Source organism: Melitaea cinxia, chromosome 21, assembly GCF_905220565.1.
Source record: "Melitaea cinxia chromosome 21, ilMelCinx1.1, whole genome shotgun sequence".
Lineage (NCBI taxonomy): Eukaryota > Metazoa > Arthropoda > Insecta > Lepidoptera > Nymphalidae > Melitaea > Melitaea cinxia.
Window position 1 is genome coordinate 5012510 of NC_059414.1, and position 14628 is coordinate 5027137.

A 14628-nucleotide genomic window follows, 5' to 3' on the forward strand; every position below is an offset into this window, starting at 1 on the left:
AAAGCTAAAAGTAGTTTGCCTGCTTAAAGGAAGCTTTATTTGTAAAGTTTTATATTTATTATTATACAACGTGTTTCGAAACAAAAACAAGCTAAAAAAACAAAGAAAAAAAAACGGTACGAGCTGTATTTTCAATTTTTTTTTAATTATAATTTCGGCTATGGTATGGTACACAGAGAAGGACACATGTTTCAAAACACGTTGTATGTAGATTTTAATTGACTACGGTGCTTTTATGCATCTGACAACATTCTCACAAATCAATAAGAGCAAGCTATAGTATATTGAAAATCTTTTTTTCATCTAAATTTATTAATTCAAATCAAATAAATGTAGCACAGGTAACTAATTATATAATTGTAAGCCATTAGCTCAAATTGTAGCAATTTCAATTTAATTAAAAATCTCAGCACCATAAGAAGTCATTCAATAAATACGCAACGCAAAAGATTTTACTCCCGTTTCCCTTCAATATAACCCCAACACAAGAACATTTTAACTCATAACTATATACGACAAAGTATCGATCAAAATATTTAACATATGTATGACAAATACGGCTTTTCTCAGTCAAATCCTCACACTACATTATCAATATAAATAATAACAAAAGAGATTAAATGCGTACGTATTTAATGAACAACCCTAGCCCGTTACAGAACAGCACGAAACATTTCAAAATTTTATCGAAACCAGTCATATAAAAACTAAAAGATTTTTCATTTTCTGCAATTTAAGGACTGTTAATACAAAATCACATGTTTATATCGACATGGTCCTTCGGAGCCGGAGGCAGTACGTGTATCTGTTTGGCTTTGCCCGCGTGGTATACTTGCCCGGGGCTGAATGGTTCTAGCCTTGGATGCGCTGATATATCTTTCTTTGGATCTGGAATAATGGATATTGAGTTGAATAGTTTGTATCTTTTAATGTTATATTAGGTAGTAATAATATATTTTTAATTTTTTTGTCATCTACAAATTAAGAACATATTATTGGACTCTCTCATTATATGCTATCAACCCTAATGGGTTTATGGAAATGATTTGTCTTGAAACCTATTCTGCTGTGCTCGGTAGGCAGTTCACTTAATTTATTACATTTTTTAAAAATATTTATTTATTTATTTTATAGGCAATCCGTTATGTTACAATAGTATGTTACACTATAATGTACAAATATGGCCAAAATAGGATCACACTTATATAAAAAAAAAACATTATAAAATACATAACTAGACACTATATTTAAAAAATAACAGAAAGTAATAAAAAGTAAATGGCTATGTTCCGTCCCGTCCACTGCAGTTAGAGGTGAGTGTGAAATATAGCGTCCTTACATTTCTTTTTACAACTGTAAAGCATATCATTAACCTGTAACCTGTTTTATTAAACCAAAATTATTATTATAATACCATTTACTTAGTTAAAAAATAAATTTTAATCAATTTTTTCAGATTTAGATTTTTATATAAAAGATATTTTACCTGCTGTGTGGTTACGGCACTAAAGAATTTTGCCACCCCATCTCTTCCCGTGGGTATCGTAAGAGGCGACTAAGGGATAGCACAGTTCCACTACCACCTTGGAACTTAAAAGGCCGGCCGATGGCGGGATAGGCATCCAACTGCGGGCTTTTTAAATGCACAGACCTAGGACGGGCAGCAGCGTCTTCGGTGCGATAAAGTCAGCCCTGCGGTCATCAACTCGCCTGCCCAGCGTGGTGACTACGGGCAAAAACCCATGAGTTCGCACCAAAAATTTAGGCCCTTAGTTCCCGGCAGCTCCACTATTCCCGGCTATGGCAGCGGCCGAGGTAACGGTGGGGTAGAGGGTGCTAAAAATCACCGGGGTACGGGAGGCTGCCATAAAATATACCTGGCTACGTATAATGGACGCACGCTACGGTTGGACCATCACCTTACCGAACTTGAAGTAGAACTTAGTCACATTAAGTGGAGCATACTGGGGTTGTCTGAAGTCCGAAGACAGGGTGAGGACACGATGATCCTGGACTCCGGGCACTTGTTCTACTTCCGTGAAGGTGATGGGCTTTCCCAAGGTGGCGTCGGTTTTCTGGTCCACAAGACTCTCACTAGCAACGTTGTGGAAGTAAGCAGTGTGTCGACCCGGGTAGCATACCTTGTACTTAAACTCACTGACAGGTACTCCCTGAAAGTGATACAGGTATATGCGCCGACCTCGGCACACTCTGACGATGATGTCGAAGCCTTGTATGAAGACATTGCAAGGGCCATACATGGCACTACTTCGACCTTCTACAGCGTTGTTATGGGAGACTTCAACGCTAAAGTGGGAGTACAAGACCGCGACGGCTCGAGCATCGGACCACACGGATTGGGGCACAGGAATCGCAGGGGGCAGATGCTTGTCAACTTTCTCGAATCGGAGGGGCTCTTCTTGATGAACTCATTTTTTGAGAAGAAACCCCAAAGGTGGTGGACATGGCAAAGCCCCGATACTGTGACGAGGAACGAGATAGATTTCATCATAGCGGATAAAAGGCATATATTCGGAGATGTCTCAGTGGTTAACAGGTTTAACAGCGGCAGCGACCACCGGCTAGTACGGGGCATTCTGAATATATGTCTCCGAAAGGAGCGGACCCGCTTGATGAAATCTACTCTCCGACCTACGCTGCCCCAAATACTATGTGGCTCCGAGCAGTTCCAATAGGAACTCCAAAACCGAATCGATTCGCTGGAAACTACTAGCGACGTGGACGAGATAACCGACAACGTGGTGAAGACGGTGTGTACACTGGGTCGCAGGCACTTTCCACCAACAAAGCCAACGAAGCAGTCCAAACTTTCTCCCGAAGCCTTGGATCTGATGCGGCAGAGGCGCGAGTTGCCGGCTACTTCGCCAGAACAGAGGGCTCTTTCCAAGAGGATACGGAAACTTATTCGCCGAGACCTCCGCTGCTCAAATACGAGAGAGGTTACTACTCTGATTGAGCAGAATAGGGGGTCCAAAGTTTTCCAAAGACCATTGGGGAGAAGCCTTCTTGCGAAGCTTAAAACAGCAGATGGCAGAACCGTCTGCTCTCGCCCTCAGGTCCGAGAAGAGGTTGAGAATTTTTATGGACAGCTGTACTCGTCGAGCGCACACAAGCCTGCGACTTGGGACACCGAAGATCCACGGGCACCATTGTTGCGCCATTATTCGGAGTGTATCCCGGACTTCGAAGAGGATGAGATTGGTGCAGCGCTCGGGCAGCTTAAAAACGGGAGGGCCCCGGGGAATGACGGAGTTACCACTGAACTCTTTAAAGCCGCAGGGCGACCTGTCCTGAAAGCCTTGGCAAGACTATATAACGCCGTCATCCACTGAGGTACCACGCCGGAGGCATGGTCCGGGAGTGTGGTGGTGCTGTTCTTTAAGAGAGGCGATAAGTCTCTGTTAAAGAATTAAAGACCGATCTCACTTCTGAGCCACGTCTATAAGCTGTTTTCGAGGGTTATTACGAATCGTCTCGCCAGAAGACTCGACGAATTCCAACCACAAGAGCAGGCTGGGTTTCGAAATGGCTACAGCACCGTGGACCACATCCATACTGTTCCGCAGATTATCCAAAAGACGGAAGAATATAATCAACCGCTGTGTATGGCATTTGTGGACTACGAGAAAGCCTTCGACTCTGTCGAGACCTGGGCTGTCCTGGACTCTCTGCAGAGATGTCATATCGACTGGCGATATATCGAGGTACTAAAGTCTATGTGCGACGCGGCGACGATGACCGTTCATGTCAATGACCAAAGAACAAGACCTATTTCCTTCCGGCGTGGGGTAAGACAGGGGGATGTAATATCACCGAAACTGTTTTCCACTGCGCTAGAGGATGTTTTTAAGACCTTGGATTGGGGGGAACGAGGCATCAACGTCAACGGTGAATTCATCTCTCACCTTCGTTTCGCCGACGATATTGTCATCTTTGCGGAGACGCTGGATGAGTTAGGCCAAATGCTGGCCGGCCTAAACGAGTCCTCCCGACGTGTCGGTCTCTGTATGAACTTGGATAAGACGAAAGTTATGTTTAACAACCAAGTCATACCGATACCGGTATCGGTAGATGGTACCCTTCTGAAGTTGTTCAGGATTATCTTTACCTAGGCCATACTATCCAACTAGGCCGCAACAACTTCGAGAATGAGGCCGATAGGAGGATTCGGTTGGGCTGGGCGGCGTTTGGCAGACTCCGTCGAGTCTTCACTTCGAAGATTCCGCAATGCTTGAAGACAAAAGTTTTCGAGCAATGCGTCCTGCCTGTGTTAACATACGGAGCCGAGACGTGGACACTGACGAAGGGACTGGTCCACGAGTTTAATGTCGCTCAACGTGCAATGGAATGGGCTATGCTTGGGGTCTCTCTCAAAGACAGGATTAGATTAACAGGATAGAAATGAGACTATCCGCGAGAGAACGAAAGTAACCGACATAGCCCACAGAATTAGCAAGTTGAAGTCGCAGTGGGCTGGTCATCTGTGTCGCAGGACCGATGGCCGTTGGAGTAGACGGGTCCTAGAGTGGAGACCGCGTCTTGGCAAACGCAGTGTAGGACGTCCTCCGGCCCGTTGGACCGACGATCTACGTAAGATTGCCGGTGTAGGCTGGATGAGGATTGCGGAAGACCGGGATGTGTGGCGTGAACTTGGGGAGGCCTATGTCCAGCAGTGGACTGCGATAGGCTGAAGTGTGTGTGTGTGTGTGTGTATATTTTACCTAAGCACGGCAGTGTTGTCTTATGAAATTTTTGGTTACCTCTGGTGTTAGCAGCGATGTATTTGGAGAGACGTACAGCGGGCAGTGGCAGGTAACCAGCACCCAACGGCATTACATCTAATGATACACTCTGCCCTTCTGCCGACCGCGACTCCATCGTTATTACCCCTAAGGGGGTTATCAAATCAAATATTAGTTTATTCAAGTACATATAAAAATATTACACAGTAGTTAAAAATTTGTATGAGTGAATACTTCGTACAGACTTCAAAAACTTCTTTTGAAACGTCATTTTACAAATTATATTTGTCTTTTCTTTAAATAAGCTATCATTGATGGAATGATGATTCTAGAGAGAACAATGGACAAGAAACTCTGCGATTAATATTTTAAAAAAAAACTGTCAAAGATGTTAAGAAATTTTAGATTTTCGGTACAAATTCAATTAAATTTCGAAATTCAAAAGGTGAAAACATTTCTCACCTGCAGTACGACCGAGCACTGCCCACATAGTTTGGTCAGCCAGCACTTCATACATGAGAGACGTGTGTTCAGTTTCGTTGACCTATAAGAAAAAAAAAAAAGACTTAACAAACTAACAACAACTTTAGTTCCAGTTTCAAAGTATTCTATAGTGACAATTTGTTCATGACATTTACTTATGGTTAGTTATTTATTATTTATTACACGATGGCGACACTTATCTAAATAATTGGCTATTTTGTCTGTGTCTTTGGTTTCGAAAATCTATAAATGTTGTACAGTGGGCAGCAATAGCGATACTATTGCTGCTCATAGTATATTTTACAATTAATCCGGTAGTTTTATTTAACAATGTAAAATAAATGCAAGGCTAAGGGGTCTTTAAACACTGGTCCTTCGAGGCTAATTTGAACAAACGACAATGGTTCTTGTATTTTAAAAAAATAAAATCAAATTTATCACTCACCCTTTGCACTGTAAGATGTAAACAACAAACTTGAGATGCTCTGCAAAAATCAGAGCCTTTCCCCGGCTCCAATTTCGTCCTAATGACGAAAAGCGTAGTATAATCCTGTATGTCGAATGGACAACAGAACCTTCTAGAAGGTCCATCTTTAGTAAGGCTATAGTTGACTGCAAACGTGGCTTTCATTGGTACTGCTTTTACCAGAGGGTCTTTAAGCAACTCCCACATGAATGATGCAGTTGTACCATCTGAATCGACAATCTGCAAAAAATTTGATACTGCCTAAGTACAAGATCGCTGTTTTGCACTAACCGCTAGATGAATTTCAAGCCAATTTAGCACCACATGCAATTTACTTAAACTGAAAAACAAAAATTCAATAGAATGCACAACCAGTATTTTTTTAACCAGCAAAGAAAATAATCATCCTTAGAAATTAGGTTGTTAGGCAACTCAATTTACAGTAATGAGACCTTAAAGCTTTCTTTTAGGAAGCAGTGCCGGATTATGATCAAAAGCAAACATGCAAATTGGTACTAACCAGATCTCCGGCATTCTTTGGATTCAAATCGGACACATTGTTATTCGCACCGCAGTCTAGGGTTGGATTTGAGAGCGAAAAACGCATTGGATGTACCACAGAAGATTTAAGGGTCACATGGATCAGTTTCCTGGTGTTGGAGGTCAGGAGTCGCCAGGAGGCTGACATAGGTGGTACGAAGTGTAGAGGTACTTCCATGGCCGCATCCCACCATGGACAGGTTAACCATACCTGGAATAAAAAAATTGTTTGACTGAAGCACTTGAAAAGTGGAAATTTGGACTGAATGTTATATTTTATTCAAATATCAACAATGGCTGTTTGATACTAATAATGTCTGTTACTTTAGGAAAACGTTTTTTAATGGCTATCACAAAGCTGAAAGTAGCTTGCTAGCTTAAACGAATTTTTTTTTTTTTTTTTTAATATTTATATTTAGATTTTAAGTTACTAGTGCATCGCTTTTTTGTGGAGCCAGTAATTTGGATTAAATTTTTTTTATTTGATCCATATAGTAAATTATTGTCAACTGCATCTCAAAAATCAGTTTACATGCTGTTTAAAAGTATTAGTGATATTAAATGTGGCCAGAATATGAAAAAATTTATGAGGACTGTCCTTTAAATTTGACGAAATACTCACAGCTATAATATAAGCGATTTTGATAAACACTTACCATATGTTCAATATTCTTCTCCCTCTTTGGTTGTAAGTTTGAGAACAAACGAAGCTGTATTTTAGTCGTTTGGAATGGATCTATTGCCTCAATAGGAACGGATATTTCACGGGACATCTGAGACTTGTCATCTGTCAGTCGTATTTGTAGACCAGTCGAAGTTCGCAAGACTATTGACGCGTTCTGAAAATATTTTTGAAATAATTACATATAAAGAAAATATTTTTAAAATAATTACATATATTTTAAAAATATAAATGGATTAACATTTAATTACTAACCTCTTGAATCTTAGAACTTCCACTATTGACCACTAATTCCATTTGCTGTTCTATTCCTGCCACCAAGTCCTTTTTAGGTTCAACTTTATTCAAATAAACGGTAACACCCTGCGTTTCCACCTCATAACCCATCTTAGTAGCAATAAGTGCATTGGATAAAAACTCTAATTTACCCTCTACTAGCAACGAAACTTGTCCTAGCTTAAATTTGCCACATTTTTTCGCAATATACTCAACAGTGATTTCATTTAATCCCGGTTTTAATACAATATCAGTGGCAGAAAAACAAGTTTCGTAATTATTCTTTACTGTGGCTGAAGGTTTTCTATATTTACTGCTATCAGATCTTTTGAGGGTGACTTTTGGGTTTTGAAATTCTACAGTTGCTTTTTGGAGTGTTTTGTCCTCTTTATAATGTAACTTTGATGTTATGTTCATTGGATTTAGCAACGGGTTTTTGGGCTTTAGATCATTTAGTCTTATACTGAAAAGAAAAATTATAGCAAACAAATACGTAGTTATTTTATATGTTTAAATTGATTCTTTGTAAATAATCTGTGTACAAAGGAAACTAACCAAATACATTTAAGAAAATTAAACAAAGGCTTTTAAATCTTTTCCTGGTGACATTAGCAATATCGGTGCTCGTTTGTAACTATTGAAAGCCATTAATGATAAAGACGAAGAAGAAGAATAATAAGGCTTTTAACTCTTTTAACATGAATCCTGTTGTAAATCTTACTGTAAATTACTATAGACAATCGAGATGAGAAAACAGCTGAGTAGTTAGTTTTAAACTTACCTAGTAACTAAACTATTCGATTCATTTTCAGATGTACTATCAGGAGTCGATTTTCTCGGAGAGTTGGACTGTGAACTTACACTAACACTTAAATCAGTCTTATTATTCTTCACCGGTGTCCTTTTTTCCGTTTGTTTGTCTTCGAATACTTCTACGTTAATCGCCGCCCGAGTACAAGATACCTCTCTGGGCATGTGACTCTCAACAACAAAACGGCATTGAATCTTATTATCAGTTATATAAACACAACGTTCGGACGGCAGTAATGTTGCGGAGACTATTTGAAAACAGTCATTGAGCTCCGTTAGTACTGGTTCTTCTTTATCAGCAAGTTTTTCTCTTATGGTTTTCAACATTTCTTCGAAATAAAAATTTCTGACTAGAATCTCCAATTCGGCTGTACTAGCTATTCTAGCAGAGAGCTTTGTATATCTGAAAAGCATAAATTGGGATGTATACTATTATATAACTTATTGGAACTGTACTTTCTTCATTATAATTATAGCCATTATGAAAAATTATGAGTTAGCAGTACTCAAAATCAAATTATTCTTATTCAAATAGGCTTTTAAAAACACATTTGAATCCTCATTTAACAAATTATATTTATTTATTTTTTAAAAGCTATCACCGATTCGGAATGTAGATTCTGCATAGAAGATGGGGCAGAAATTCCGCAGTTACTATTAAAAAATATTAACTGTTTTAAAACAAAATTGGTAACATCTTGCACGAAATACGACGTCAAATTAGTCCACACATATTGTTTGTTTATCTAATCCTTGGAACGAATAATAAGCTTTACCTATTATCATTCAAGTATGACAAATGGGAATTCTACTAAAGTTTTGGGTACAAATTTATACCTAAGAAAACTGTAGTATCACTGATAATAAGCCACGAGAGGCTGTTTAATTCTATATTAAAATTCGGATACTTAACATTAGGCAACGTAAACACAACGCACTTGGTTTTCTTGGCGGTCAAAACCAAGGTTTTTGTAACCAACATCATATTTACTTTTTTCCTATCGAAACATTTTTGAATATCATATCAAAAATTGACCGCTCCAGCGGGATTCGAACCCGCGTCTCCGACTGACCGTGTCGGCGCTCTAGCCAATTAAGCTATGGAACGATGTACCCGCTAGAGCGAAATTTTTGATATGATGATTTTTATTTTCGGTTTAAGCGAACCGTGGCGCCGTCTATAGTGAGTTCTTTACAGAGACCCGTAACTATTCAAAGTTTCATATTACAATGAAAATCTTTGACAGGAGACGACACCATGCTATTTTTAATATGTACGATTTTATTTTTGTGTTACCCTCACATTAGGAATTCTAAACATTTTTGAATATCATATCAAAAATTGACCGCTCCAGCGGGATTCGAACCCGCGTCTCCGACTGACCGTGTCGGCGCTCTAGCCAATTAAGCTATGGAACGATGTACCCGCTAGAGCGAAATTTTTGATATGATGATTTTTATTTTCGGTTTAAGCGAACCGTTCGCTTCGCTCGCTCAAAAATTCATTTCATTTTAATATGAAACTTTGAATAGTTACGGGTCTCTGTAAAGAACTCACTATAGACGGCGCCACGGTTCGCTTTAACCGAAAATAAAAATCATCATATCAAAAATTTCGCTCTAGCGGGTACATCGTTCCATAGCTTAATTGGCTAGAGCGCCGACACGGTCAGTCGGAGACGCGGGTTCGAATCCCGCTGGAGCGGTCAATTTTTGATATGATATTCAAAAATGTTTAGAATTCCTAATGTGAGGGTAACACAAAAAATAAAATCGTACATATTTTTCCTATCAACTTTAAAAATAAGTGATGTATCATCAGCAAATAGCTCTATATTATAAATATCCTTAACATAAAATGGCATATATATGTATATTCAAAAAAAGAAAAGGATCTAGAATCGATACCTGTGGAACACCCATTTTGCCACAGATCCAGAAGACTTCATTCGGTTTATTGATACATGTGACTATTAGTTATATATGAAGCAATGAGAGAATTATTATATATTTTATATTTATTATTATTACTTATTTTGTATATGCAGATATGTAATTGTAGTACTGACGTCACATCTGCGCTGCGAACCTCCTTGTGCGAGTTACTGCAGGAGAGCGAGCGAGTGGAGGAGACAGAGTGAGTGAGTGCCACAGTGACGCACCTGTCGACGTCGTTCATCTTGTGCGCGGCCGCGATGAGCTCGCGCCAGCACCGCTCCTCGTGCGGGTCACTGCAGGAGAGCGAGCGAGTGGAGGAGACAGAGTGAGTGAGTGCCACAGTGACGCACCTGTCGACGTCGTTCATCTTGTGCGCGGCCGCGATGAGCTCGCGCCAGCACCGCTGCTCGTGCGGGTCACTGCAGGAGAGCGAGCGAGTGGAGGAGACAGAGTGAGTGAGTGCCACAGTGACGCACCTGTCGACGTCGTTCATCTTGTGCGCGGCCGCGATGAGCTCGAGGCGCGTCTGCGCCGCCAGCTCGCGCCAACCCTGCTCCTCGTAGGAGCGCAGCGCGTCCGTCAGGAACACGACGGCCTTGCTCGTCTCCCCCAGCTCGGAGTAGAACGACGCTAGGTCGCGACCGATGTGACGGGCAAATCTGGATGAATACAACTATTATAAATAAGGCCACCAATGAGATTGCTTTTTATAAGTTAAGTAAACTTCAGCTTTAAAAATCAAAAATGCAGTCTAAATACAAAAGAAGTCTACAAACCTTAATCTTCCAATATGTTTGTATGTGCCCATTGCGAGCTCTGCAAGTTCCAAGTAGTATTGCTGGAAACTGTGTTTACTGCATAATGCTTCTTTCAGTCTATCTGTGGGACTCTGCTGATTATTGGGTTCACTGTCACCCATCCCAGCAGACAACATCACAACCAGGTGTAATTGTTCAGACGTTGGGTCTGGTGAACCAGGCAGCAGGCCGCAAAGCTTACCAAGCTCATGCAACTGAAAAATATTTAATAAGTATATATTTATTTTTATCCATTACATTTTATGTTTATAAAAACCCAGCAAGGTTACTGACCTTATCTTTAGCGTTATGTAACAAGGGAGCGTGCATAGCAGTACAAGCTTCAAGCGCTTGATTGGTAGAGGCGAGTCGCTCGCACGCACGTAGCGTCTCCACGCAAGCCAAGTGCGCCCAACACGCGGCCGCTCCGTCGACCGCGTGCGCTCCGAGTAACGTTAGCTCTACTAGTGTATTGTGAACTGTTGTGAGACAACGGGACGCGATCTATATTTTATTGTAGAAATAAAATAAAACCAATTATTTACTTATTTCTAGCCCTCTTCCATTACTTTTTTAAATATTAAGTCTATTTGTCAAATAGTCTATTTGTCAAAATAATACACTAGCAGTGCCGCGTCGTATTATATTTTTCGTATTGTATTTAAAGAATTTTTCAATACGACTTTCCAATTCGAGCCAGTAGTTCTTGAGATTAGCGTATTTAAAAAAACAAACAAACAAACTCTTCAACATTATAATGTTGGTATAGATTTATGAATGTATATGACTCAGACGTAAATTCAGACGAAAATTTAAAAGAATATTGTAGTTTTAGGTAAGATAATTTACATAAAACACATATTTATACATAACGAAATAAATGGTAATTTATACAATTTGCAAATTATTGCTAGCAAAAACATTTTATTGCAGTGGTTATAGAAGGTCGAATTAATTTAAAGCAAATGATATTACTTGAGTATACTGAATTTATTTAATGTAATTTATAGTAATTTATTTTGAGTAATCTATAAATTTAATAAAATTATTAATATTTTATATTATATAATGGTTTATAAGGAAAGATACAGTAAGTAGATTTTAAAAATTACTTACATATTAAATACTTATTCTTATTAAAATTACAAAGACAAAGATTATATTATTTTATTATACAATACAGTATAAAGTATTTTGCTAGAAAAGATGTGCAAGTTAATAGCAACAGAATGATAACTGTGTTATTGCTCCAATTATCATTAATGCGGTTTACAGATGAGTGATCAAGTAGAAAAATTAAAAATACTAACGTGAACATAACTAGAGATATAAAATTTTAGGTTTGTTTTACAGTTTAGTGTTTAATATTACATAATATTTACACCTAGTTAGCTTTACTATGTCGGGAAATTCAGATTTCTTACTAAAATTATTTCTATGGTTCTTATAAAGAATATAATAATAAAATTTATGGATGATAAATAAACCCAATCTTAGAATTCACAATAGATTTAGACATGCTGATTTTTTTTCTTATTCAAAACCAAGTAAATTAAAAATTGTATGAAACATTATTATATCAAGGTAATGTTTTATAAGTTACTGTAATTTGTTTCTTTGTTCAATATACTCTAAGTGAAATTGACTTTACCCTACTGGCAAAACAAACAACCATTAAACACAATAATTAATTTCATTAATATAAATTAACAAGATACATAATAACTCACCTCCCATGGCTTAAAAGTAAGTAATAACATGGCACTTTGTCGTTGGAATAAATAACTTCTAAAGTCTAATAGAGATGCCTTTTTCTTAATAATTAATTCTCTTAAATTCTGTGGTACTAATGCTGTCAGTCTTACTGCTTGCCAGGATGTTACTGGTTGTTTGAAAGTTTCAAGCCATTTTGGACTCTCTGCTACATTAGAATTGAGTACAAATTGGGAAAATAAAGCATCCAATTCATCATATTGCACAAGAGCCTCTTCATAGAGACCAAGCATTTCAAGTACAAATGCTAATTGTTCCTGTAATCAAGCATAGTCAATAGTTTTTACATCGTAGGTCATATCAATTAAATCAAAACATTTATAGTATCAGTAAACTATCAGTAAACATTTTAATGTAGTAATACTAACTTGTAAAATAAAATATTTACAAAAATCCCATTCAGGATCATTTCTCTTTTCTCTCTGTTCTCTCATGTACTCTTCAAACTTTATTAGTGATTTATTATATGCCACCAAAACAAAATGCCTCAATTTCGCCACCAAAGTACGCCAGGACTCGGCACTCCTTGCTTCTGACTTAATTGGATTAATAACTGAAATAAATCTATCCTCTGTCTGTTTAACTGCAAAATCTCCTTTTATTTTATCTAAAACGGTAGTCCTTGGCAGTAATTTGTTTGCTTTTCTTATATCGTAAGTCTCTACTAAAACTATCATCCAGTCTGCTATATTGTTTTTCTCTAAATATTTGAGCCATGCTTCAATATCTTCTCTGAGTGTTGTTTTATAATATTCTATATCCTGCAAAATGAAATTAACTTTTCTATAAAAAAATGTAGCAATAATTATAATTATATAATGACTTGTCTGAAATATAATATTATTAAATGACCTTTAATAATAATTTATCACATTTATATCTCATCAAGAACTATTTAACAATTAAAAAATCAATTTAAATTATTAAATAAATACAGATATTATAAAAATTTGAACATCACCAAATCTTACCACACAATCTGTCCAATAAATGTGGAATATAGGTCTCTTTAGTAGGTTTAATTCTGACTGGTTTTTATCCTTATTAAACTTTACAAAAGACCCTTCCAAATAAACAAACTTAGTGATACGACCGTAAGACCTCCGCCACTCACACGAATCTTGAGGAATGGCAGCCACTAAAGGTGCTTCTAAGGTACAGAATAAGTTCCAATCTCCAGCACCTAAAATCAAGAAAATATATGAATATTTTCAAACCAGTAGCACTACAAAAGGGACATTACTTCATACATACATGTTATTATTGGTTTGTTTGTCATCCCTTCGCGATCAGCTGGTGAATTATCGACCCCCTTCATTTTTCATCATCAGAAATGTTAATTTCACCTGCATAACACTAAAACACTGTCCAATTAGTTGACTAGGTCCACCCACTTTTTGACCTCTTTTAAAAAGAAACATAAATATAGAGAAAATATTGCGAACAATTGATTTTTATTGTAAATATTCTAAAGTCTACTTATTTTTTCCCCTGTTTTGACTTTCAGTAGAAAATATTGAAAAGGGAATTTTGACAAAATTGCCCTGTCAATGTCAGTACCTCCACGAATTAAAAATTTGTGTTGTGATGATGTATTTCTTGATACGCAATGTTTTTAACTTGAAAACTATTTCTTAGGTTTATTGTATTATAATTATTATTTTTGACGATTTAAAAAGCTTTTTTTTTACTTTTCAATATATGTGTCTGCTTTCGTATAAGTTACTACTATATTATTGTTTTTATATTTAACCCAATAAAATATATATTTTTTGATCTTTATATGTTGATTTATACGAAACGATTAATTCCATCGTAGTTTTAAATACTTTTTGGAAATCGGTTTCCAAGTTCCAACATCATCGATTCTTGAAGTTGATAATTAATTAATAAACAGAAAATTATAATGCAACATATTAAAAACATACGGAGTTACTTAAAATTTAATACTTTCAAATCCGCTAATTCTAATATATTTTAATTTTATTTTAATGACAAAATGTATTTTGTTATCGTTATATAGAGTAACTTTGAGTTGCATCGAATATTATTTGCTAGTCTTTCTACTCTTTCTAGTTTTCTATTGCTTATGGATTGTTA

At 37.3% G+C, this 14628-nt stretch overlaps 1 protein-coding gene across 1 annotated transcript; it reads right to left on the minus strand.

Moving 5' to 3' along the window:
• Positions 1–616: 616 nt before the first annotated feature.
• LOC123663994 (trafficking protein particle complex subunit 10) lies at positions 617–14093 on the minus strand. The gene is made up of 15 exons (XM_045598629.1): positions 13783–14093; positions 13500–13711; positions 12897–13289; positions 12486–12785; positions 11050–11259; positions 10735–10970; positions 10435–10617; positions 7992–8423; positions 7190–7673; positions 6909–7091; positions 6233–6463; positions 5692–5952; positions 5226–5307; positions 4782–4910; positions 617–888 (listed from the first exon to the last, which is right to left on the minus strand). Exons 1-15 carry the CDS (start codon positions 13844–13846, stop codon positions 755–757), a joined length of 3534 nt encoding a protein of 1177 aa, XP_045454585.1. The 5' UTR covers positions 13847–14093; the 3' UTR covers positions 617–754.
• Positions 14094–14628: the final 535 nt, after the last annotated feature.